The sequence below is a fragment of the Octodon degus genome, unplaced genomic scaffold, assembly GCF_000260255.1.
Source record: "Octodon degus isolate 3935 unplaced genomic scaffold, OctDeg1.0 scaffold00020, whole genome shotgun sequence".
Lineage (NCBI taxonomy): Eukaryota > Metazoa > Chordata > Mammalia > Rodentia > Octodontidae > Octodon > Octodon degus.
The window spans coordinates 769,685-796,285 of record NW_004524596.1 but is presented as its reverse complement, the minus strand read 5'-3'; the positions used below and the strand labels follow the sequence as shown (position 1 = coordinate 796,285).

The following is a 26,601-nucleotide window of genomic DNA, read 5'->3' as shown; positions in this document are numbered from 1 at the left end:
GCAAGAGAGAGCAAGAGTGAGCGAGAGAGCCAAGACAAGAGAGCGCCGCGCTAGTGCACCAAAAGCTTTAAGATTACAAAGTATCTTCTAGATAGAGTCAAAGCTTTAAGATTACAAAGTATCTTCTAGATAGAGACAAAAAGGGCAAAAGGGGGCAGGATTGTATTAAGAAACCACACTCAAAAAAAAAAAAAAAAAAAAAAACCACCAAACAAACAAAAAAAACCCACCACACTCCATAATAGAAGGTTACTACTCAAAGACCAATCTATGAACTTAAACGTAGAGAACAAGCATGGCCACCAAAATGAGAGACTGCCTAGTATAGTAGGTGTGAGAAGTTACAAAATTCCCACAGAATTACAGAATGGTTTTCAAAGCCTGGGCAAGATCTGGACAGAATAAAAGGACAGGTCAGCCATGAAGAGCTTGCTGTTACAACTTTCCACAACAGCCCATGATGTACTTCCCAGACACAGTATGTACATTTAGCTTGCTCTTACTCCTTTTTTTCTCTTTACTTGGCTCAAACTTGCTTTGGCTCTGCAGAGCCAGTTTCTACCCTGCTCTTTGCTTCAGCTTTTTTTAATCTACTTTGCCACTGCTTTTTTGCTCATTTCTTTGTTCCAGATGAGAAGAATCTGGAATCCAATTTAAGAAGGAGGGGTGCACAACCCAGAATCTGGTCATGTTTAGTATGTGGGCCACTTTTAGAACTGGGCAACCTGATAACATATTTCTATGCTTTTCTACCTAGCTCAATCACCCAGAAAGGTAATAGAAAAGAAATGTGTACTATTTCACTACAGCTCTCCAAAGAGGTATATAACATCAGGCTCATATTGTCTGTATTACCTGCTACCACTGTAAGCAAACCACTGATTGAATATCATGTTTCAAGCAAAACTAGTAGCTCCATTTTCATACTTAAAAACTAAGTTGTAGACGACTGTATAAAATAGTTTATTTTACTTTTTTAATAAATAATTTAGTCTAAAGCACCTACTTGGAACAAGCTTGGCAAAGCACAGGGACCACGGTTCGTATCCCCCAGCACCACATGCCAGCCAGCCCCGCCCCCTGGTGGACTGAGCTGGCCACACACACACACACACAATAATTTAAAACTTACAAAATTATAGTTATCATGAAAGACAAATGCTAGGAACTATTTCAGATTGAAGAATTAAGATACTTGACAAGGGGTAGGTAGGGTGTTAAATGTCTACAACCCCAACACTCAGGAGGCAGAGGGTAGAGGATCACCTTGAGCTACACAGTGAGTTCAAAGTCAGTCTGAATTACAAAGCAAGACACTGTCTCAGGGGAGGGAGGGAAGAGGAGGGAGGGAGGGAGGGAGGGAGGGAGGGAGACAGAGACAGAGACAGAGACAGAGACAGAGACAGAGACAGAGAGACAGGCAGGCAGGCAGGCAGACTCAGTATGAATTTTACCCTGTAATCTACTGTCCAATTCCAACATTGCTCAAAATAAAATTACACAGGAATATAAAAAAAAATTTAAATTTGACTTTAATTTTCTAAAATAGAAATTTTTCTAGTTTTTGGGAAATCTAGGTAAATTATTTGGATTTAAACAGGCCTCCTAGGGCTGGGGAGATAGCTCGGTGGGCTAAGCATCTGCCTGGCATGCACAAGGACCCAAGTCTGATCCAGTACCACATGGTATGCCAGCCCCACTCCAGGCACGCCACGCTGGTCACCCAAACTGGGCACAGTGGCACATGCCTGTAATCCCGCAGTGCTAGAGAGGCTGAGAGAGGAGGATCAGTACGAGTCTGAGCTGCATAGTGAGACCCTGTAATTAATAAATACATAAATGATTTTTTAAAAAATTAAAAGCCTCCTAAAAAGTTATTTTACTTATTTATTTATTTATTTTATGGTGGCCTGCTCAGCCCACCCTGGGGGCAGGGCTAGCGTGATGTGGTTCCAGGGATCGAATCATGGTGCCCGTGCACTTGCCTAAACAGGTACATTAGACCACTCAGCCATCTCGCAGCTGGCCTAAAAAGTTATTACTTTTTTAACCAAAGTTGTTAATATATTTGTAATTATTTTCTATTTACTTATATAATAATTATATTTTCCTGAAAACAATTCATAAATGACCCTACCAGAATTACACACACACTACATCCCAAACAACTCCATAGCCACGTGTTCCAGACTTTGGTCAGAACCACTGTCAACTATGAGCTGGCTCTGCATTTTAATTTCCTTCTGTATTGGGCCACAGAGATGTCAAACAACTAATTGATCTGATCTCAGACAAGATCAAAGGCCATGATAGAAGACACAGTTGGATTCTACTTGGTTTCTCTGAAGACAATGCTGTAAAAAACCCTAAGAAGCACAAAGCCACACAGCTACCAAACAACCAACTTGATCAAGGAAGAGACCTAAACCCTGATGAAGAGGCAGAACACCTATGCTACAGCTTTATTCCAAGTCTAAAGTGTTGTTGTTCCACAGTACCGCAGTGACTGGATGAGAGATAGCTATGGAAGGCAGGATTGGGAAAAGAGGAGGGCAAGACACAGATCCCTTGAGAAGTTCAAGCTCAGGCCAAGAAAGGTCTGCATTCTGTGGTAGGCTATGGCACAGGTTCTATGGGTCTGGCTTTCAGAGTTAGCTGGATGCAAAGTGATGGCACTGAGTGAAGTGGTCTGCTTGAGCCCTCACCATGCTGCTTAGATCCAGGGGAAATCAGCAGACTGTTTTCCTGTGCACGAAAGTGAGCAGGGGCATGTCTCAGCTTAGACAGTTGCCACAGGCTGGGATTTATAGAGATGGGGCTTGACCAGAGGGACTACCACACAAAGCCACAAGCTATAAAAGAGGGGCACAGAGGCTGTGACTTGTTGGATACCTTAGACTAATGGTCCTGGAAGAAACTGATTCATTTGGAAGCAGATAAGAATTTCTTTTGAACGAATTTTTCCCCTGCACCCCTTGGTGGTGTTCAGAGGTTTGAATTCCACTTTTTTCCTATTTCTGAAATTATTACTACATGTATTTGTTTAATTAGGTACTCTTTTTTTCTTTTCTCACTTAATTTCAATTGTGTTCCTTTATTTTGCTTTCCTCTAGCTTACTCTATTTTTTATTATACTTTTCCCTCTCTGTTATGTTTATCTAATGCTGCTAGTTTTCTTTTATTTCTTAATAGGACCTTGTACTTATTACTTATTTAAAAAATTTATTAGTACATGTTTTCAGTATATAATGATACATTCATTCACTATGGGATATTGGCCCACATACGTAATACATTGTAATTCTTTTTTCCTTTCCCTTTGCCTCCACCTTCTTTTTGCCAGCATCAGATTCATCCATTTATAAGTCCTTATAAAGTTAATTATCATGATACAGATTAACAGGCAAAAAAATATAAAGCACATAAGACGACTACATTAAGTCAAGGCAGTACATTTTTAAATTTTTCTATGGATTACAGTAAAATTCTTTTTGTATTGTCTTTTATTTTACATTTTATATACTGATATTAGAGCTTGTGCGTTTGACTTAATATTATGGTCTTAAAAGTACATCCATTTTCGGGGCTGGCGAGATGGCTCCATGGTCTAAAGCACCTACTTAGAACAAGCTTAACAAAGCACAGGGACCACGGTTCAATCCCCCTGCACCACATGCCAGCCAGCCCCGCCCCCTGGTGGGCTGAGCTGGCCACACACACACATACACACAAATAAATAAAATTAAAAAAATAAAAATAAAAAGTACATCCATTTTCTTATAGATAACATTCTTTGTAATACAGTAGCACTCTGTTGTGTATAAATAACACATTTCCTTTATCCCTTCATGTGCTGATGGACAGACAGGTTGCTTCATAGATGTAACTATTATGAATTGTGCTGCTGTAAACATGGGTAGGTGTACATCATAGCAGTATGAAGCCTTTAAGTCTTTTGGGAAGATACCTAGAAGGGAACTAGCTGGATCAAATGGAACCCTCAAGGTTTTTTTGAAGAATTTCCATAGTTGCTGCATCACTTTACTATCCCATCAATAATGAAGCGGAGTCTGCTTGGCACCCTCAACCCCCATTTCCTGGCAGCCTTGCCAGCATTTGTTAATGGTTGATTTCTTTATGATATCCATTCTTTCTGGAGTAAGAAAGGATCTCAATGTTTTTACATTGCTTAATTCTCATCTCCCACCCCCCACCCTTCTCAGGATCTTGCTCTGAAATTCAGGCTAGCCTTGAAATCACTGTAGCCCAGGCTGGCCTAAAAGTTGTGGTGATCTTCATCTTACCATGTGCTAGGATTATATGCATGTGCCACCATGCCCAAATCCATTCCTTAATTTTTCAAAGTTATACTACCATTCTTTTCAACCTCTATCCTTAATAATCTAGTCATTAAGCTGTATGAATCTATAGATAACTATATCTTACTATGGTTAAAAATAGTTCTATCATTAATATATATATATAAAGTTGTTCTAATGACTACATATTTATTATAGATCAATAATAAGTTCGTCTTAGAGTTCATACTTTAACTATAGATCTCTTTCTTATGGTGAATGGTGGCACAATATGAAGGGATCATCAATATCCAATTGCTATTTGATGCTATTATTGTTGCTGGTTTTATTACTTTAGCCAAGGAGATACAGCCGTTGTTGTCAAATGTTTTTATCTGTATGTCAGCAATTGGACAGCATGCTGGGGTATCATACACAATACTGTGGCCAATTCCCTGAGAAGTGGGTCTGGGCCATATAAGCTTTAATCTCTTCTCCCTAATAATAACTCAGGCAGAGGCTGGGGAGATGGCTCAGTAGAGTAAGCGCTTGCCTGGCAAGCACAAGGGCCTGAGTTCCATCCCCAGTTCAGCAAAAAAAAATTTAAAAACCTCAGGCAAACATCAAGAGTTAGGTACACCCAGATGACATCTCTGAAAAGCAGACATCAGCTAATGAGGTCTCCACACTAGCAGTAAAGCTACTCAATTTACTGAATATACAAGCCTCAGCACAAAAAACAGAAAGACCAAAAAACAGGAACATGAAAAAACAAGCCAATAAAATGCCTCCAGAGATGACTAAAGGGACGCTGAAGGGGAAGAAATCAAAAGTCAAACAGGCAAAAATATCTGAAAGGATAACAATGTAGGAAACAAAACAGGTCAAAAAAGTGTTTGGTGAATTCAAAGCAAATATAACTGAAGAGATCCTAATGAAATAAATGATCAGTAAGTTTGGATAACCCACTAGTAAAGAAGTGCTAAAGAAAGAGAAGCAAACCATGCATGATCGACATAGAAAAGAAAGAATTTTTGAAATTTCAAACAAATCCAGATTAAACATTTTACTGAACCCATGTAGCAGATATGACCAGTGTGAAGACAGTGTTAGATGATAGAAGACAGGGCTGTGGCTGGTTATCAATGAGAGATATCTTAAAAACAAAACACAAAAAATTGATTTAAGAGCTACTACATGATGCAAAGAGTAATCTAAGATTAAATGGAATGAGTGCAAAATTAGAAGACAGCACGAAGAAAGATCATAAAAAACCTACTTACAGAACTAACAGAACCTTCTATTTTGTTTCCACGGAACAAGGATTTAACATCCAGACAAGTGATGCATACTGAAGCCAAATAGCCATATCTAGATAAGAACTACCCCAAGACTCATAATAACTAAAATACAAAAATTCAACACAAGATCACAATGTTAAAACTATTAGAGAAAAGCAACAAATCACTTTTATAAAAAGGATAACCTGTCAAAATTACAACAGATTTCTCAACACCTTAAAGGAAAGGAAACCTGGAAGTGAAGTTTCAAACCATAAAAGAAAACAACTTGTAACCCAGACTGATACACAGTTTGCTGCACAATTACTTTTCAAGATGGATGGAAAAATAAGATATTTCTGTGACAAAGAATCGTGTCCCAAAATCAAAACCTTCCAAAATTCTCAAGACTATCCTAGAAACAAATAATAAAGATAATAATGCCAAAAGGCCCAACAGAATGAATGCCTCAGGCAGGGTGAAAAATTAAGTAGAAGGGAATAAAAAATATATAGTGACAGAAATAAATGAATACTTACCTGTTAAAACCATCAATATGAATGGTCTCAATTCAATCAAAAGATATAGATCAGCAGAATGGATCAAGAAACAAAATCCAGGGGGCCAGGGAGATGGCTCAGTGGAATATGCGCTTCCCTAGCAAGCGCAAGGGCCTGAGTTCAATCCCCAGTTCCGCAAAAAAAAGATAAAAAAAAAAGAAACAAAATCCAACAATAGTTAGCACACAAAAAAATCTTTAATTAAAAAAGAAATTGATAGATTAAAAATTAAAGGAATAAAAAGAACATTCAATATAAGAGCAACAGTTGCACAGTTTAGTTCTCTTTCTGATTAGAGAACTTACTTCTCTAATCAGAAATACTACAGATGGGCAAATTGAAGGATGACCCTGTGTAGCACCAACTGGAGTGGAGTATAGCATTTGAACAAGAAGGTGTAGATATCCAAAGCAGACTTTAACACATTCACACAGCACCATAGTTTGTAGGTCTCGCAGACCAGTGGCTCAGATTTGAATTTGATTGCTCTTGCCAGGCTTAGCAACTAGGTATATGCATGACTGTCCCATCAGGCAACTTGTACTGTTTCTAAGGAGGGGTTGCTGATTATAATAATGCAAAGAAAGGCACTGATTTAGAAGACCAGATGTCATATTATAGTGCCTTAACTAAAACATTACACTGGTATAAATGATTGTAAGAGAACTCAGTTGCAGTATAGCAGTTATAAATGGATATTACATACATCAACAATGAAGGATTTGTAAGATTTCCAAGTTAAAATTTAGAGAATTATTGGTGAACTGTTCAAGAATGTAAATGTTTTCATTGAATGAAATAAATGTGTTGATCAATGTAATAATTTTAATTGGCATGAATATAAATTAATATTTTAATTTGAGCAGTAATTATTCAAATTAAAGTAACTAGATTCTGTCTACTTATTGACTTTTTATTAATTTTATTAGTAAAAGAATGATAAAAGTGATGAGATGTGTTTGTACCACCAGTAGAACAAGTTGCCTAACAGCTAAGTCATGCATGTACCATTGGTGGTTCAAGGCAGTGGAAATATGTTAAGTGAAAACTAATCAGAAGAAGCAAAATTCACTACATATGTCCACAATGATTCTTTCACTGGCAGGTGGCTCCGATTTAATTTTATTAGTGAAAACACCAATAAAATTAGAACCATTCATACCACCAATGGTACAAGCCACCTGAAGAGACAGTTATACATGTACCACCAATGGTTTAAGACAGTGGGAAAATGTTAAGGGAATCATTCAGCAGGACAAGATAACAATAACAAGCATATGACTCAAACAACAGTGCACTTGATTCATAAACTGTATGAAGAACTCAGAAGAAATGGAGAGATTACTAGATACATATGAATTACCAAAACTGAAAACTTCAAATCCTGAATGATCAATAACAGGCAATGAAATTGAAGTAGTAATAATAACAACCCCTACCTATAAAGAAAAGTCCTGGTCTGGATGGATTCAGTGCTGAATTCCACCAAACTTGAGACAACACAATGCCAACACTCCTAAAACTCTTGAAAGGAGTATTCCAAGTCTTTCCAAGAAGCTAGCATTACCTCATTCCAAAACCACAAAAGGATCCAAACAAAAAGGAGAACTACCAGTCAATATGTTTAAGTAATATAGAAACAAAACTTCTCAACAAGATGCTGGCAAACTTTTTTATTATTATTTTATATTCTTCAAAACATAGACAAATATTTTTAAAGATGCTAGTAAGCAAAATGCAAAAATCACCAAAAAGATCATATACCATAATGAATTAGGCTTCATCTAAGGGACGCAAGACTAGTTCAACATATGCACATCGATAAATGTAATCTATCACATAAATGGAAACACGGCCAAGAACAAAAATATCACAAGATTTCAAAACATGTAGTACAAACCTCTGACAAAATCCAACATCCACTCATAATTGTAACCCTGAAGAAAACAGGTATAACAGGATCTTGGCACTCTTATAAAAGTCATTTATGCCAAACCTGTTGCCAACAAAATATTAAATGCGGACAGTGACCAAGTTGGAGTGGTAGCACAAGCTTGTAATCCTAGAGCTTGGGAGATTGAAAACATAGGAGGATCACTACAAGCCCAAGCTGCATAGTGAGACCCTGTATAAAATACACAAATTAATAGGAAAAAAAATTAAATGGGGGAAAACCTGAAAGCTTTTCTTCTAAAATCAGGAACACAAGGATTCCAATATCATCACTCCAGTTTAACATAGCACTTGAAGACAACAGCCAGAGCAATCAGCAAAGAAACAGAAATAAAAGAGATATGTATAGAAAAGGAAGAAGTCAAAATATTATTTACAGAAAAATAACACTTTACTTGCAAGACTAAAAAAATTCCACTAAAGGATCATAAAATTACGAACCAAAGTCAGCGATATAGCAGCATACAAAATCAACAGACAAATACCAATAGCATTTCTGTGCACCAAAAATAAACCACTAATAAATAATTTATGAAAACAATATTATTCACAACAACATTAAGAAAATATAGAGCCTGGCGAGATAGCTCGAGGACTAAAGTGCCTGCTTAGGCAAGTGCAGGGACCACAGTTTGATCCCCAGCACAACACGCCAGGCCAGCCCCACTTCCAGGGAGGCCTAAGCCTGCCAAAGTCTGGGCATGGTGGTGCACACTGGTAATCCCAACGCTAGGAAGGCTGAAAGCAGGAGGAACACCATGAGTCTGAGCTGCATGGTGAGACCCTGCAAAAACCAAATACATTAAAAAGTAAATACTTAGGAATTAATTTCATGGAGGAATCAAAGACTTCTACAACAAAAATCATCTTCAAAAAGCAAATTGAAAAAGAGATCCAAAAATGGAATGATATCCCATATTCCTGGGTAAGCAAGACCAATATAGTCAAAATGCCTATACTTACAAAACTGATTTATAGATTTAATCCAGTCCCAATCAAAATAGCAACAACATTCATCATAGATAAAGAAAACCATCCAGGGCTGGCCAGATAGCTCAGCAGATTAAAGCATCTGATTAGGCAGACGCAGAGGTGGGTGGTTCGATCCCTAGCCTGCTGTGCTTGTCCTGCTCCCAGGGTGTGCTGAGATAGTGATTGAGACTGGGCATGGTGGCACATGACTATGATCCCAGCACTTGGGAAGCTGAAAACAGGAGAATTACTACAAGTCCAATCTGTGTAGTGAGACCCTAGTCCCTGAAGGACGGAAGGACGGAAGGACGGAAGGACGGAAGGACGGAAGGAAGGAAGGAAGGAAGGAAGGAAGGAAGGAAGGAAGGAAAAAAGGGCGGACGGACGGATGGACATCCATTCATCCATCCACCAATCCATCCATCCATCCATCTATCCATCCATCCAAAAATTCTCATGGAATCAGACCATAAAAAAGCAAAAGCAGTCTTGGATAAGAAATGCAAAGGAAGCGGCATCACAACTCCAGAATTCAAGTTTATTTGATCTTTGACAAAGGGACAAAAACATGCACTGGAGGACAGATAAGGTCATTTATAAATGGTGCCAGGAAAACCAAATATCCCCATGCAAAAGATTGAATCCTGAATAATATATCTCATGTACTAAGACAGACTCAAAATGGATGAAAGATCTAAATGTTAGATACTCTTAAGCTGCTGGAGAATAAAAGAGGCAAAACTCTTAAAGACATAGATGTAAACAAGGATTTTCTGAACAGAATTCCAATAGTACTAGAAATAATACTGAGAGTCAACAAATGGGATCATATCAAATTTAAAACCCTTTGCACAGCAAAGGTAACAATTGCATGAGACAATCTATATACAATGAAGGAAAAAAAGATGGAAGAAAGAACTCTGGAAAACACACATATAGGCAAGGACTTTCCGAGCAGAAATAATTCCAGGAATCAGCAAAATTTATAAGCTTCTGCACAGCAAAGGAAACAATCAACAGAATGAACAGAGAACCTATAGAATGAGGAAGACTTTTTGCCAGCTATTCCTCAGAGGATGGACTAAGAATATAGAATATAGAAAACTCAAAATAGTTAAACTCATCCTCCAAAGGAAAGACCCAATCAAAAAACACAAGTGAAATGAATTAATGGTTAACATTGGTGTCCATTATAGAAATGCAACTGGAACAACACTGAGAATCTATAAAAGAATGGCTTTCAGAAAGAATGGTGGGGGCTGGGGAGATGGCTCAGTGGAATAAGCGCTTCCCTGGCAAGCACAAGGACCTGAGTTCAATCCCCGGTTCCGCAAAACAAACAAACAAACAAACAAACAAACAAACAAACAGGAAAACACACAGAAAGAATGGCTATCATCAAAAAAATCAAATAATGACAAAGGCCAGCCTGTGGGAAGAAGGAACCCATCTACATCGCTGATGGGAACATAAAGTAGTTCAACCACTATGGAAATCAGTATGGAGAGTACTCAAAATAAATTAAATAAATAAACAAAAACAAAAAACGGGGGGGGGAAAGAACCAAAGCTGGAAATTCCATTTGACCCATCTATTTCCCTAATAGGTATTTTCCTGCAAGAACTAAATCAAACACACACATATACAAACAAAACTAAAACATAGCAAAAAATGCCAATACTGTATTACACTGAAACATGTACACTCATATTATAACAGCATAATTTATAATAGTTGAATTTTAGAAACAGCCTATATGCTCATAAACACATGAATGGATAAAGAAAATGTATTTAATGCACAATAGAGCACTATTCTGCCATAAAGGAATATAAACGTAATAAACTGATATTTAACCAGATATACGCTGACCATATAACTTTTTTTTTTTTTTGGCGGAACCGGGGATTGAACTCAGACCCTTGCGCTTGCCAGGGAAGCGCTCATTCCACTGAGCCACCTCCTAAGCCCTGACCATATAACTTTTAAGTGAAATAAGCCAGACATTTAATTTTAAATATCACATAGCTTCTCTTATATGGTAAACTGAAAAACATAAATAAAAAAGCAAAATAAAGGAGATCTTTTGCAGAGAGGAAGGCCAACAAGAAATGGAAAGAAGGGAAAGAAAGAGATAGGAAAAAGGAAGAAGATAAATGAAAGAGGAAAAAAATGGAAATAGCTTTTACAAATGGGAAGGAGGAAAAGAGCTGGAGAATGCAGCAGTGGACAGGAGAAGAAAGGGACAAAGTAAGAATTCAGATGTGCTATGAACATGTACAAACTCCCTCTTGGGAGCCTGAAGAGGACTGCTGTGAGTTTGAGCCCAGCCTGAGCTACACAGAAAGACCCTATGTATCAAAACAAAACAAAGCAAAACAAACTCCCTCTTTTTTAATTTTTTATTTAGTGTGTGTGTGTGTGTGTGTGTGTGTGTGTATGTGTGTGTGTAGTGTGTGGCCAGCTTAGCCCACCTGGGGGCGGGGCTGGCTGGCATGTGGTGCTGGGGGATTGAACCGCGGGCCCTATGCTAAGATTGTTCTAAGTAGGTGCTTTAGACCACTGAGCCATCTCACCAGCCCCAAAACTCCCTCTTGATAAATGTAATCAGTATGTACTGCAAAATGTATTAACAAAAGTAGTTTCTAAAAGTCTATCCAGTTACCAAAACTTATCAGCACATATCTCACAGAAAGTACAATTAAATATGAATACTAACAAAATATGAATTGTAAACAAAACTGGATTTCCTTGTTAATCCTGAAAAATAAAGATAAAGCTCAGTGTTTTACAAACAGCGAATTTCAGTACAGGACAAAAATTTAAAATTCTTTTGATTGGCTGTATCTCCTGGAAGCAAAAATGTTAAAAAGTAATACTTTAGGGCTGGTGAGATGGCTCAGTGGTCTAAAGCACCTACTTAGAACAAGCTTAGCAAAGCACGGGACCACGGTTCAATCCCCCAGCACCACATGCCAGCCAGCCCCGCCCCCTGGTGGGCTGAGCTGGCCACACACACACACACACACAGCCCTACATAAATAAATAAAATTAAAAAAAAAAAGTAATACTTTAATAATGGGACCAAGACATAAAACAGGAACCTAATCAATTGTTCTATTAGTTTCATACTAAAATTTACACAATCTCAAATATTTTATTTAATCAAAGAACATATCTTAGATGTGATATTTTATTTATAGAAAAGAAAAAAAAGAAGAAAGAAAAAAGAAAGTCAGCTGGGCACAGTACTGCACGCTTGCACCCTGAGCTGCCCAGGTAGCTAAGGCAGTGTGACTGAGGTTAGATAGCAGTCTGAATAATAAAACATGAGACCATCTCATTAAAAAAAAAACAAAACTGTGTAACATCTACTTCAATATTTCACGACAGAAACTTAAGACAGATTAGGAAATGATAGGCTTTTGAACCATATTTTCCTTTTTTGTTTTCTGAGACAGTCTTGCTATCCAGTTTAGGCCAGCCTCAAATCTGCAGCAATCCTTCTGCCTAAGGCTCCTGAGTACTCGGATTACAGGTGTGTGCCACTATACCTACCCGTATTTTCCTGCCTAATGACAAGTTTAAGTAATAATTTCAAACAAATATATTTACAGTACATGCAATTGTGCCACTTAACTGCTACCAAGTACCAAACTGACTTAAAGATTTATTCTATTTCTTTATTCTGCCTCAATAAATGAGTTAAATGCATAAATGTTGCCTTCATGCTTAAGAATATGAATAAAAACTTACAGGTCCTGGCTAAAAGAAGGATGTGCTAACTGCTTGTTTTTCTTGGGATGGAGATCTCCAAGCCTCTAAATAAAATGTATTACCATGTACTCTTGCTATGAAAAAAAACACACATTTTGGACAATAATTGTACAACCAAAGAAAGGAATCAACAATGGTACTGAGTTTCAAAAAAATTAATGCCCTTATTATCATGTATTTGCAATCTTAAATGATTATTCATTAAAAATTACTATTATGGGGCTGAGGAGAGAGCTGGATGGCATAAGTACCTGCCTGGCAAGTGCAAGGACCTGGTTTGATCCGCATTACCACACACTGTGCTGGCACCAGAACTAGGCATGGTGGTGTAGACCTGTAATCTCAGGGATGGAAAGGCTGAGACAGGAGGACCATTGTGAGTCTAACCTGCATAGCGAGACTGTGTATCATACATACGTATAAATTAATACTACAGAGACTTGTATAGTTTAAGCCGGGCATGGTGGTGCATGCCTGTAATCCCAGCACTCAGGAGGCTGAGGAAGGAGGACCACTGTGAGTCTGAGAACAGCCTGGGCTATAAAGTGAGCTCAAGGACAGCTTGAGTTGCATAGCAAGACCCTATTTTTTTTTTAATTTTTATTTATTTATTTATTTATTTATTTGTGTGTGTGTGTGTGTGGCCAGCTCAGCCCACCAGGGGGCGGGGCTAGCTGGCATGTGGTGCTGGGGGATTGAACCGCGGTCCCTCTGCTTTGCTAAGCTTGTTCTAAGTAGGTGCTTTAGACCACTGAGCCATCTCACCAGCCCCCGACCCTATTTTAAAATGACAATAACAAGACCAGCATGTAGTCATAAAGGTGGGTAGGTTCTGTGCTATCATTTTCTTCAACTACAGATTATTAAAAGAAAAATATATCTTCACAAGTGAGAGAGGGATCAAAAAAAACTATTCTATGTTCACTGAATAAGTGATGATGCAAAATTAAGGGAATAAAAACAAGGACTTTCAGAATAACCTTGAAGACAAATAAATACATATGCACCAAAAATGTCAACTAAATCTTATTTTTTAAATTGATAAAAAGTCAACAAAAAAATATACTTCACAAAAGATACTTCAAGAAATGATTACAAAATGATTACCTGAGTCATTTCGTAGGTAAGATGACATGGCTGGGATAAGGCAGGACTGACTGAGAAGCTCGAGTAGGACGGCAGGCAGAGCGCTGCTGTTCTGTCCTCTGCTCTCATGAGCTGGCTGAGCTTCTCCATTAACTGCACCACTTACAGGATTTATGTAACTTGCAAGAACCTAAAAATTACAATTCTTGATATTAAAATAGATTTTTAGCTTTCCCTGTAAAGACCTGTATTTATGTTTAAGACATTCAAACTGAATACTCAATAATACATATTTTTCATTAATGCTTTATACTATTTTCAAATGAGACATTTTTTATTTAAACTGTGAAGGAAATTGGGCATGACAGCACGCCTCTAGAAACCTAGCACTTAGGAGGAGGCAGGAGGATACATGCAGGAGCTCAAGACCAATTGGACTAACAGTGAGCTCACAGCCAGACTAAACTCACAGCAAGATGCTGTCTCAAAAATCAAAAACAAACAAACAAAAAGCCCAGTAAGAAAAATCTGTTTTGCTGGAGAATGCTTCTTATAAAGAGCAGCATACATACAAAGGGCAGGAATACTTACAAAGCAGCAACTCAACCTTAGGAACATCAACTTTAAAACTTAACAGATTCGATATTGTTCATAATATTTTTCCAAATAAATTCAGTTCATGACTTAAGGGTGTTAGAATCTGAGAATCTTATGTAAGATTGTCAAATGAGCACATCATTACAAAAAACAACACTCAAAGAACTGACCGACTTCGATTAGTTGATGTAGAAACTAAAGCCTATCATTGCTTTAAGCACCATTCCTCATTTCTGTTATGCAGACTTTCCATTTGCTTGATTCTTGAAACATTATAGAAAAATTTAGGGACCAGTGAGATAGCTCAGCAGACTAAAGTGCCTGCTCAGGCAAGCTTAGGTTGGCACACGGGACCGCAGTTCAATCCCTGGCACCAAATACCATGACAGCCTTGCCTTCACGGCAGGCAGGCTGAGCCAGCCAAAACAATAAAAAATAAAAAATAAATGTGAAAGGGAGATGCAGATGCAGATGAGTGGTAGAGAAGGTAATTACCATGTGAGGCCTTCAGCTCTCTATCTAGTACCCACTGAAAAACAAACAGTAAGCATGATCACTTTTAATACAAGAGTCTAGATACAAGAAATTAAGATGAAAGAGTGATTAGAAGAAAGTAGACATGGTACAGCCTTCAACTATAGGATACTTTCATCTTTTTGTCATTTTCCTCTCACTGAAGAAGTTGAGAGGAAAGAAATTTAGAATTACAACCAGGCAAAGGTGATCTCTGTCCTGTGGCATCTTAGAATGTATTAGGAGCATGAAAGTAGCAAAGCGTGAACTGGAAAAGTTATCAATATTTAAAATCAGTACAAATACAAAAATCTACTATCAATGACAAATGGACTTTAAAGTATACCTGCAGAAGACAGGTAACATGTTCCTCTTCCAGTCGCTGTTTTGTTAAGGCTTGCTCCACATCCCACCCAGAAGCAGTAGAACCTGTTCCAAAGCCAGTCCCTTTGGCCCAATACAGTTGCTGTTCTTCCGTTGATGTAGGGTTATGAGAGCTCGACACCTGTGGCTTGTACCATGAAATATAAACATTTATTACTATTTGGTTATATCTTTAAAAATGTTTATTTCGGGGTATGTAAAACAGTTCAACAACTTGTCTACAGACACATTTGGCAGAATACTGATTCATTATGGCCCATCAATGTCACCCCCAGAATATTCAAAACAAATGAAAGGTAGTACTAAAATAAGGTACATGCATACACATATTAACAGCAGAATTAATCAGTCAGTCCAAATGAAGGAAGGAACCCAAATTCCAACCAATAGATGAACAGCTAAGTACAACAGAATACTGTTTGGCTATGCAAGGGAATGAAGTACTAATGGATGCTACATAAATAAATTTTAAAAGCTTTCCGCTAAGTGAAAGAAGACAGAAAAGGTAACATACCATATGATCCCCCATGTACAAGAAATGCCAAATAAATAAAAAAAAGAAATGAAATATCCAGGGTTGGTAAGTACACAGAGAAAAAAAGCAAACTGGTTGCTCTGGGGCTGAGGTAAAAGAACACCAACTGTTTCTATTTAGAAATACATAATTTAAAAAACAATAATAATCAGGAAAAGAAAACAGAACACTAAATAGGTATAAGTCAGATCCTTTTAGGACAAATCCAAAGAAAGACTATCTTAGAACAATTTCATCTATGATGCTTTCGATCATAATGAGCATGAGTACTTCTAACTCCAGAGGTAGTCATCTTTCTTTTTCAGAATAAGAAGTATATTAACTATCTCCACTGTTGAAAATGAAAATTGTTGGGAGATTAAAAAAAACTTGGTTTATTAATGTAAATGTGTATCCCCTAAAGCTCAATTCCTTATTATTACTTATGTGGTCTATATAATTGCTAAGGAATTTTCATTTAATATAAAAATCACATTCTGTTAAAACATTTGCCATTAAAATTTAGTTCCCATGGAAACTCACAAGCACCATCAATGGTTTTTATTTCTTTTAATGGAAATATTTTCTTAGGAAAAATAGTATGTGAAAATACTGTTTCTATTAAGTGAAAAGACTAACCATCCAGGGAAAAAAATAGATCACTGCACTGGACAATTCTCCTCATTTCAGTCAGTCTTCTTTTCACCACACCTTCATACATACACAAAGCTTACTGCAATATTAATTCTTATTTTTTAAAAAAAGATAAGCTGAGTATGGTTGTTACATACCTGTAATCCCAGCTCTCTGATACGTTAAGGCAGGAGGAGTGAAAGTTTAAACTAGCCTATGAAACTTAGTGAACTCTTGTCAGAAATTAAAATTAAAAAGGGCTAGAGAGGTTGCTTAGTGCAAAAAGCCCCTCAGATCCAATCCCCATTGTAAACTTATTAACAAAATAAGTTTCTAATTGGTGGGCTATAGAAGAGTGGTCAACGGCTGCAGTGTTACGGTAAGGAGGACTAAAGTCTTAATACCCAGCAGAATAACTACAGATTGCAAAGTTGAACTACACATTTCAGAATCCAGAGAGCATTTTGAATGTTCTTACCACAAAGAAATGATGTGTTTAAGATAGTACATAGGTTTACCACCTTCATTAAATAACACAATGTATAGAGTACATCACACTCCATAAATAGGGACAAAAATAATATCATTCTTAAAGAGTAATTTTAATGTACTGGGAGATTTTTCCAATCCTTTTTCCCTTATGGATTAGTACTTTTAAAAGTATCTATTCAAGGCCAGGCCTGGTGATACACACCTGTAACCCCAGCACTGGAAAGGCTGAGGCAGAATGATCACTGAGAATTTGAGGCCAGCCTGAACTGCAGAGCAAAAATGCTGTTTCAAAAAGGCAAAGGGGGGGGGGGGGGGGGGAGCGGAGCGAGAGAGACAGACAGAGACAGAGAGAGAGACAGACAGAGACAGAGAGACAGAGACAGACAGACAGACAGAGACAGAGGCAGAGAGAGACAGAGAGACAGAGAGAGAGGAAAACCAAAACAACTATTCAAGAAAGTCTACTCTAAGATGTAAAAGTTATTCATCTTTTTTCATAATGACATTCTCTATTTATACATTACGCATATAGACCTACTTTTGATCCTGTTTTCAGCCTCCCAAGCACTGGGATTACAGGCGCATGCCACCATGTGGAAAGCCTATTAAGCTCTTACTTTTTCTGTTTTTTAAGTAGATGGGTTGTGAATTTCTAAAAACTAATAAAATTCATTAACTAAGCATTTATCTTTAAAATATTCTTCATTTTAGACATAAGAAACACCCAATTCTTTAAAATAGGATGTCAATATCAATTAAGTTTAGTTTTTCATAACCTAAGGAAGTGAAGTTAAGCCTAACTCCATCTAACTAAAATAAACCTACCTCTGTCTGATTGAGGCTGGAGTTTGGAACTCTGGGTGCATGATGACTCAGGGCAGAGAGGCAGACAAGAATAAGGTGCAGGGCTCCAATTTCTAATGCCATCCGCCTTAGAAGCACCCCATCATCAGTTGTCAAAGGTGTAGTGCTAAACAAGGTACGAAGCACATGAAAAGGAAGGGTTGGAAGCACATTGGCTGACGGAGATTGCAGAATATGACCTAGTCGGAAAAGAGAAAATACTCAAAATTAGAAATATTGAGTAACACAGTAAAAAGCTATAACAAAGTTCACAAATGACAACATAAAATGTATCATTAAATTTATAACACAGTCTAAGTAAGACAGAATTACAATAATTTAAATTTAATCATTACTGCCCAACATAGTACCACATGGAGGAGAGGGACGCCTGAGGCAAAAGGATCACTATGAATATCAAGTCAAGTCTGAACTAATGAGTAAGACCATCACAAAACAAAACAAAGTAAAACAAAAGCCAAAGAAAAAATATTATGCTTAATACTGAAATTAAGCCATGACCCATAAACCATCTATAATAGGCTTAACTAGAAAATAAATGATAAATAACAGGCAATTCTTTGAATAATTTTATTCAATCTACTTACATTATGTATTGATAAATTTAATCAGTAACATTAAACACTTACTTCCTTCTCCATCATCTGTCACCCCCAATACCAATCGAAGAAGGCACTGTGCATGTTTTCTCTCTTTCAGTAGCACTTCAGCATAGCCGGGAAGACGAAGAAATAATCCAAAAGCAGCCAGAGAGTGCGCAGGTATGGGGGACGTGGTCTGCACTGCTGACTTGATAGGGGGAGGCTCAGCTGCGATGGTCTCAGGAGCTTCATAAACCAACTCCCCCGACTGTTCAATGGTTACCCATTCAAACTGATCACTGTCCTTCGGCTTTTCTTGAGTGGTAGTTGTTACCACTGGAGCACTTACCTACAGTGAAAAAAGTGTTTGGTTATTTGCATCCATCCATCTATCCACCCTTCCTTCTTTCCCTCCTTCCTTCTTTCATCCACCCTCCTCTCCCCTCCCCCCCTCCTTTCTATGTATTTGGTACAGTGTCTTACTAACTAGCCTGCCAATCACTGGGATTATAGGTGTGTGCCACCACTACCGCTCTCAGTGGCAGGTTCAGTGTGCAGGGGTGGGGGTGGGATGAGTGTGTGGGGTGTGGGAGAGATGCAGCATGGGGTAGTATCAAACACCAGTCCATGTGCCTGGGCAGGTGCTTAGTCTGCTGAGCTATCTCATTGGCCATATTTCCATATTTACCACCAAGATAAAGCCCTAATTTCAAATGACACCTTTAAAATACAACACTCTATAAAGACTTAAAAAAAAATTTTTTTTTGAACAGTTAGGCATGGAAGTAAATGCCTGTAATCCTAGTTCTAAGGAGGCTGAGGCAAGAGAATCATTTTACACTTGATGCCTGCCTTACTATATATTAAGTTTAAGGCAGCCTAACCTACATAAGAACTTGACTCAAAACACAATGCCCCCGAATTCAAAAAACTAAAAAACGTTGTTTCAAAAATTATACTTCCAAAGCCAGGTGTAACTCCAGCACTCAGAAAGCTGAGGCAGGAGGACTGCCTTGAGCTACATTGTGAATTCAAGGCTAGCCTGAAATACAGAATGATATGCTGTCTTAAAAAAAAAGGGGGGGGCGGGGGAGGCTGGGGTGATGGCTCAGTGGAATAAGTGCTCACCCTGGCAAGTGCAATGGCCTGAGTTTAATCCCCGGTTCCGCAAAAAAATCCAGCTTCCAATGACATTTCAAGCATTTACCAAGTGTCTCAACATTAAATTTATGAGTGAGAGAGAATGCTCAGTGGCCTAAGTGCTTGCCTGGTATGCACCAGGTCCTGAGTTCAATCCCCCGTACCATGAAGAAAAAAAAAAGAGACTCTAACATTAAATTTATATTCTCCTCTTTTGAATTCATTGACTGTTTGCAGGCAGATTTTTTGAAGCTACATAAATATCTTATTTCTCATCAAACTTTCATCCATTTATATTACCATTTTATATAGTAAGCCTTTCATGAACTACAACATTTAAAAAGTATAACTTCCTAATTTCATCCTTCCTAATACATTTATTAGTACTGAACTGGGGAAAGACTCCTTTCTTCCCCACTTATTACTCATACACCCATATTTATTAGTATGGATTCTAATTTCATTCTACGTGACAATAGAATCAAATTTGGTCACAACATCCCCTTAAATAGGTCCTTAAATTCTTTTAACATGTCTCTGTCATTCTGTCAGGGTAGAGTTGCAAAAGAACAAGAGAAGTGGTTGAAGACTCTAACCATGAAATACAAGCCTCATGTCAGACTAAAGGACCATTATCTTTCTTGACCCAACCAATGTCCCCTATACATATGATACATATGGTGCTACAATCTAGTTAGCAAGTGCAGTCTTCAACATTTCTTCAGTACCAATTACTTGTCATAAAGTTATGCACAGGCAGACCCATGAAAGATACACAGAATGCTCAAAGGCTGTAAAGGCAGGAATACGTTTAAGTTAAAGATACTGAGTTGAAATGGGGCAGGGTGGGCACAAAGGCTTTTCCATGCAGAATACCAAATTATGAATCTTATCTTACCTGTTGAATTACTTCTGGATATAACATGGGTAGTCTTTCTGCAATAAGAGCCAGTCCACCCATTCCTGCAAAAACCTGTAATGGTGACTGAATGGGACAGGTTTCAAGCAAAGATTCATCCAATATTCCATCTATGCACTCATCACTCGGAGTAAGGGCCTCATCTTCTGCACAGTTACCAAGTAAGTCTCCATGATCTATACATTAGAAAAAATTGAATAGGTAAGAACTACATTTTATCATACACCTTCATTTATGAAAGAATTTTTTTTCTTCACTATTCTATGACATGGTATGAAAGTGATTATTCAGACATAAGTGAATTAAGGCTGGATATTACAATTATCTCTAAATGACTTCTTCATCTTATTAAGCAAACCATGCATCATGGTAATCCTGAGAGAGCTGCTTTGAAATCCTACCACAGACCTGCTAAATTAAAATCTGCATTTTAACATGTATCTATGTACATAATTTAGAAATTAGAAGAAAACTGTTCTTTAGGACTGAGTTGTAATTTATATTCTATGTTTTCAAAAAGATCGTTGGCAAGTAATATGCATACATTAGGCTCCAAAGTATTTAGTTAGGAAAAATTGAATGACAAAGATTTCTCTTACTGAAAACTAAAAAATGCACTATATATTGGTTTAACTTTTACTTAACAAGATACCCAAATGGTTAATGTGTTCAACACATACCCAGACCTTATAAACATTAAAAAAGACAGGGAAATGAAACTGAACAAAGTATTAAAGCTCCTGCTTAGGCAGAGTGCAGCCTCCAGGGTTCGATCCCCAGCATGCCATGCTGGCCCGCCCCCAGGGCACACTGAGATGCCAAGTGAGACTGGGCATGGTGCATGCCTCTGTAATTACAGAACTTGGGCAGCTGAAAACAGGAGGATCACTACGATTCCAATCTATGTAATGAGACCCTATGTACCCTGTGCTCAGTACATAAAAAGAAACTGAACAAAACAAATGTACAGTACTAAAATTTACTAAAAGAATACAAATGGCCAATAAGAAAAAACTTTTTTTTTTTTCAAAAAACCCTGTGACAATAAGTGCTTAAAAATGACAGCATATTGACATCATGAAATTATTTATAAGGCATTTATATTAGTGAAAAATCGGAAATAATCAAATGTTTAAAACTGTGGGGAGGAAAAAAATAAAAATAAAAATAAAACTGTGGGGAGGGCCGGCCAAATAGCTCAGCAGATTAAAGCACCTGTAAGCAGGTGCAGGGGCCAAAGGTTCAATCTCCCGGCCTGCCCTTCTGGCCCTGTCCCGGAGGGTGCACTGAGACCTGCCTGTAATCCCAGATCTCGGGAGGCTATAAACAGGCAGATCACTATTTAATCTAGTAGTGAGATCCTGAACACCCTGTAGACCCTTCCCTAATATACAAAAAACAAAACAAAAAAATTGATATTTGTTTCTCAATAAAATAAAATAAAAACACGATTGTTTGGGCCTGGGAGATAGCTCAGTGGCATAAGCATCTGCCTAGCAAGGGCAAGATTCTAAGTTCAATCTTTGGTACCACCAGAAAAACACAAAAAACTAAATAAAACTGTGGGAACTTAATTTTGTGGCATACATACAAAAAAAAAAAAAAAAAAAGCCAAAAAAAAAAAAATGCTGTTATCTTAAAATTTTTAATAGACAATGTAAGTAAAAGAATATATATGAACCCAAAACTGCAAAGGAAAAAATGTTTACAAGCATGAAATATCACCCAATATAAATTATCAGTAAACTGATGCTCTCATTTTGACTATGAAATCATGATTCACATAGCTTTTATATGCACATGGGCTCATACAGCAGTGCTGGGGGAAGTTACACAACCTAATTTCCAAATGAAATAATGGCCAATCTGTAACATTCACAAATAATTCCATCACAGAGAAGTTAAACTTACATAATAAAATTTTAAACTAAATCATTATTGATAGCTCAGCAACCTAAGTTCCTGCCTGGAAAGTGCATGGTCTCAAGTTCAATCCCCCATACAAAAAATGAAAATCATTATTGACAGAAAAGTCTGTCTTCTTGCTAATGAAAGACTAGACTTTCTTTTTTTTTTTTTTTTCTTTTTTGGAGACAGGTCTTCTTGTGTAGCTCAGGCTGCCATGAATTCACTACATAGTTTAGGTTCACTCTGAACTGGTGACAATCCTCCCACCTCAGCCTGGGCTGCTGGGATCACAGATGTGTGGCACCACATCCAGCTAAAATAGAATTTTGAAAGTATTATTACACTCATACCTTTCTCAGGATGAAGTCTTTTGAAAGAATCTGTTTTTGAGAGACTTGGGTCTGTGATGACTCTTGATCCCAACTTAACAGTCAGATCTATTGAACGGTAACCTTGAGGAAGTTTTCGGTCATATAGGAGAGTTAAAAGCTGGGCAAGTGTCATTTCAGCTGGCAATGGCTGACCTAAAAACAATACAACTAAGTTGAAACCCAAGAAGTAAATAATTATTGTAATTTGATTTATTGAATCACACGTTATTTTTGCTAAGCCAGACACAAAATTTTGATTCTGACAATTTTAAAATACTGGAAAATTAGCCATTGGAAACTACAAAAATGAATTTATTTTTAATGTATGTGAATAATAATGTCTGTATAGTGTTATTTAAAGTACAACATCACAGGCAAAACAAAGAAATACACCTCAAAAATGTAGTGTTCGCACATGTTTCCACAAAGACCCAAAGAAAAATATTTGAAGATGTGAGGTCACACAGACCACTGCATAGACATCTATGTTGTAACAGAAACACAGCTACAGATATAGCACATTAGTTGCATTTTCAGAGAACATTAGTTTTAAAATCATATCCAATACACCAATCATAGCTTGGCCACTATTATAAACTGGCAAAAGCTAAGAAAGCAAATATGGATTTAATTACACTGATACAGCATGAACATAATAAAGTAGGTAACACCTTAAACAACAAAAGCATGCATATATTTGACAAAGAATATTTTTAACCTAGGAAGAACTATTGTGTTTAATTATCAGTGTGGTGTATTTGAGAGATTTATAAGAATTCATCCTAAGGAATTTGCCTCACATTGCTTTATATAGAATTTATTTTAATATATACTAACAGAAAAGTTAGAGAGCTAGTGAAGTGGGAAATGTAACTACGTAAATCCTCAAAGAGAATATATAGTAAGTAACTTTTTTTTTTCTTCCTTCTTACATTCTCAATATCACTCTCTCTCTTTTTTTTTTTTTAAGACAGGGTATCACTGGATAGTTCAAGCTGGTCTCGAACTAACAGTGATCCTCCTGCCTCATCTGCTGAGTGCTGGGGTCACAAGGGATGTCCCACCATACCCAGCCTATCTAGTTATCTAAAGTATCTGCTCAAACATGATTCTGTTGATTACCATGGTGATTTACATGATTGTTAAAAAAAAAAAAAAAAAAAAAAAAAAAAATTTTTAAATTTTTCTTGATGTTTATTCATTGTGAATATTACCTGCCAAGAGTTTGTGGAACAGATGGAACACAGGGACAGTAATGATTTTGTTGGCTGTCTCTGCACCTGCAGATGTACTTCCTATTTTATCGGGCATTGTCCTCCCCCTCCTGGATGGTGGACGAGGTGGCGTAGCTGATACAGCACGCTTAGATTGTGATTTCAGCCCTAAAAGAAAACAACCCATTAAAATTCTATGTAGGCAACATACTAATGCAATGGAAGTGTTTTTCTAAAATATTTTAATAAACCACAATGTTCCTAAATAATGTCAAATCACAGAAGTACTTCTCATCCAATATCAAATCTCCCAACTGTATTTTCATCCCTTGACATATGATAAATAACTTTGATTCTATACCTGTTCGCCAAGAAAGTAAAAATATTGCTAGCTGCAGTAATTTAAGATTATAAATCTCATCTATGTAACACAATGCAGTATCTGCAAATGTCATAAACTCTGCATTAATTTTTCTAAGATATATTAGATATATTCATAGAGTTCCTCACATTGAAAAGTAATGTGAAGACTTCATTTGAACTAAAATTATTTCATTTATGTTTAAAAAAACAGCCCTCTAAAATTAATTTAACCTTGCTCTTTTGTTGCTTCCTTAGTTACTACTAAAAACAATTTCATACATACACATGAAAACTAGTAAATGTATTTTGCGGCTTTTTAATTTTCTTTTTGAAATAAGGAAGTTTACCCACGAACTCCTAAATACATAGTAGACTTCTGTGGTGAATCATCAAGCTCAAACAGGACATCTAAGCTATCCACTTTTTTTTTTTTTTTTTTAAACAGAACCGGGGATTGAACTCAGGCCCTTGCACTTGCCAGGGAAGTGCTTATTCTACTGAGCCATCTCTCCCACACATGTCATTATCTGAATAACAGTGAGTTTTGGGCACAATGTAAGTTTAATAATTACACTGCCCAGTCCTAGCCCAGGCCCAGTGAGTGTGTGGGAGAACTTCCGGCTACCCTGTACCAGTGGGACCCACGGGTTCCAGCCCAGGCGCAGTGTGGGTGAGATCCTTTTCCACCCCCTTGGAACGCCCCTCAACACTCTGCAGCACATTCCCCACCCTGCCCACCCAAGAGGAATTTCTGCCGCATTTCGGGAACCCCCAGACCCAGTCCTAGCCCAGGCCCTATGAGTGTGTGGCAGAACTTCCAGCTACCCATCGCCGGCGGGACCTACTGGTTCCAGTCCAGGCGCAGCGTGGGTGAGACCCTCTTTCACTCTCTTGGGATGCCCTCCATTACCGTAGTACCTCCCAAACCCTGCCCACAGGGTAGGAATTTCTGTCACGTTCTGGGAACCCCCAGATCTAGTCCTAGTCCAGGCCTGGTGAGTGTGTGGGAGAGCTGCCTCTCCCCCTTACTCCAACTTGTCCCCTCCAGACTGAGTTAAGGCCTCACATACAGGCCTCGGGTGAAACCCTTCAGCTGCAATCCCTGCAGAGAGTGTAGGGCACAGAACCCCCCAGCTAGTCCAGGAGCAGAAAATCTTGCCAGAAGGGCACAACAGGTTCACCCCCAAGAGCAGCAACAGGAAGGAACTGAGCACAGCAGCCAGACCTAAGCCAGGCACAGCTGGATAAATCCAAACTTTGTAGATTTACACCTCAACTTCAGTAGGTGTTAAGGCTTTAACTGCAACAAAGATCTACAACAAAGGTCAGAAGACATTGCTACACAAAATAACATGAGAAGGAGCAAAATGCAATCTCAGAACCCAAGCCCACCCATAACAAGTGCAGAGGACACTAACACAGAACAAATTGGGAATCACACAGCTGAAAGCAATGAATCAACGGCGTCTGAAATAAAGAAACAGCTGCAGAGAGGTAAGACGAACTCAGATTGGAAATGAAAAAAGAAATCCCCGAATTAATAATAGCTGTAGTAAAGAATTGAATGCAGAAACATATGGAGGAAACCCAATGCCCACCCAGAACAAGTGCAGAGGACACTAGCTCAGCTCAATTGTATGAATTAATAGCATCAATAGTAAATAAGCAACAACAGAAAGTCATAGAGGAACTCAGAGAGGAATTCTTTTCTACTAGCTCAGCTCAAATGTACGAATTAATAGCATCGATAGTAAATAAGTAACAGCACAGAGTTATAGAGGAACTCAGAGCGGAATTCTTTTCTGAAATGAAAAAAGAATTCTCAGAATTCATAGCATCTGAAGTAAAGAAGCAACTACAGAAACATAGGAAGGAAACCCAATTTGCAAAAAACACTGCAGTAAAAGAATTTATAACTGCTTCTAAAGAAGACAATGATAAAAAAAAAAGAGATTAGAAAAATGACAGATTCCTTGAATGAGCAATAAAAGAAAGAAATAGATCGCATGAAGCAGAGTCAAAGAGATATAGAGGAATTTAAAATCTCAATCACAAGCCTGCAAAACCATTTAAGGGAAAGTGAAGAGAGTTTCACATCTTGAAGACACTGGTGCAGCTAATAAAAAGATAAGAAAGGATCTCTTAAAAACAACTAGGGGCCGGGGAGATGGCTCAGTACGAT

At 37.7% G+C, this 26,601-nt stretch overlaps 1 protein-coding gene across 9 annotated transcripts in view; it reads right to left on the bottom strand.

Annotated features, from left to right (window-relative positions):
* Birc6 (baculoviral IAP repeat containing 6) overlaps positions 1-26,601 on the bottom strand; it is a 256,628-nt gene that overhangs the window by 58,226 nt on the left and 171,801 nt on the right. For all 9 annotated transcript variants that reach the window (XR_002820364.1, XM_004627598.2, XM_004627599.2 and 6 more), the window contains exons 59-65: positions 24,057-24,224; positions 22,822-22,995; positions 20,543-20,739; positions 18,553-18,853; positions 17,885-18,102; positions 15,383-15,547; positions 13,948-14,116 (exon numbers count right to left, since the gene is read on the bottom strand). Coding sequence is in view for 8 of the 9 variants with exons in the window: in XM_004627598.2 (XP_004627655.1) it covers positions 13,948-14,116; positions 15,383-15,547; positions 17,885-18,102; positions 18,553-18,853; positions 20,543-20,739; positions 22,822-22,995; positions 24,057-24,224 (1,392 nt within the window). In the remaining variant the exon portion in view is untranslated. The remainder of the gene's footprint in view (positions 1-13,947; positions 14,117-15,382; positions 15,548-17,884; positions 18,103-18,552; positions 18,854-20,542; positions 20,740-22,821; positions 22,996-24,056; positions 24,225-26,601) is intronic.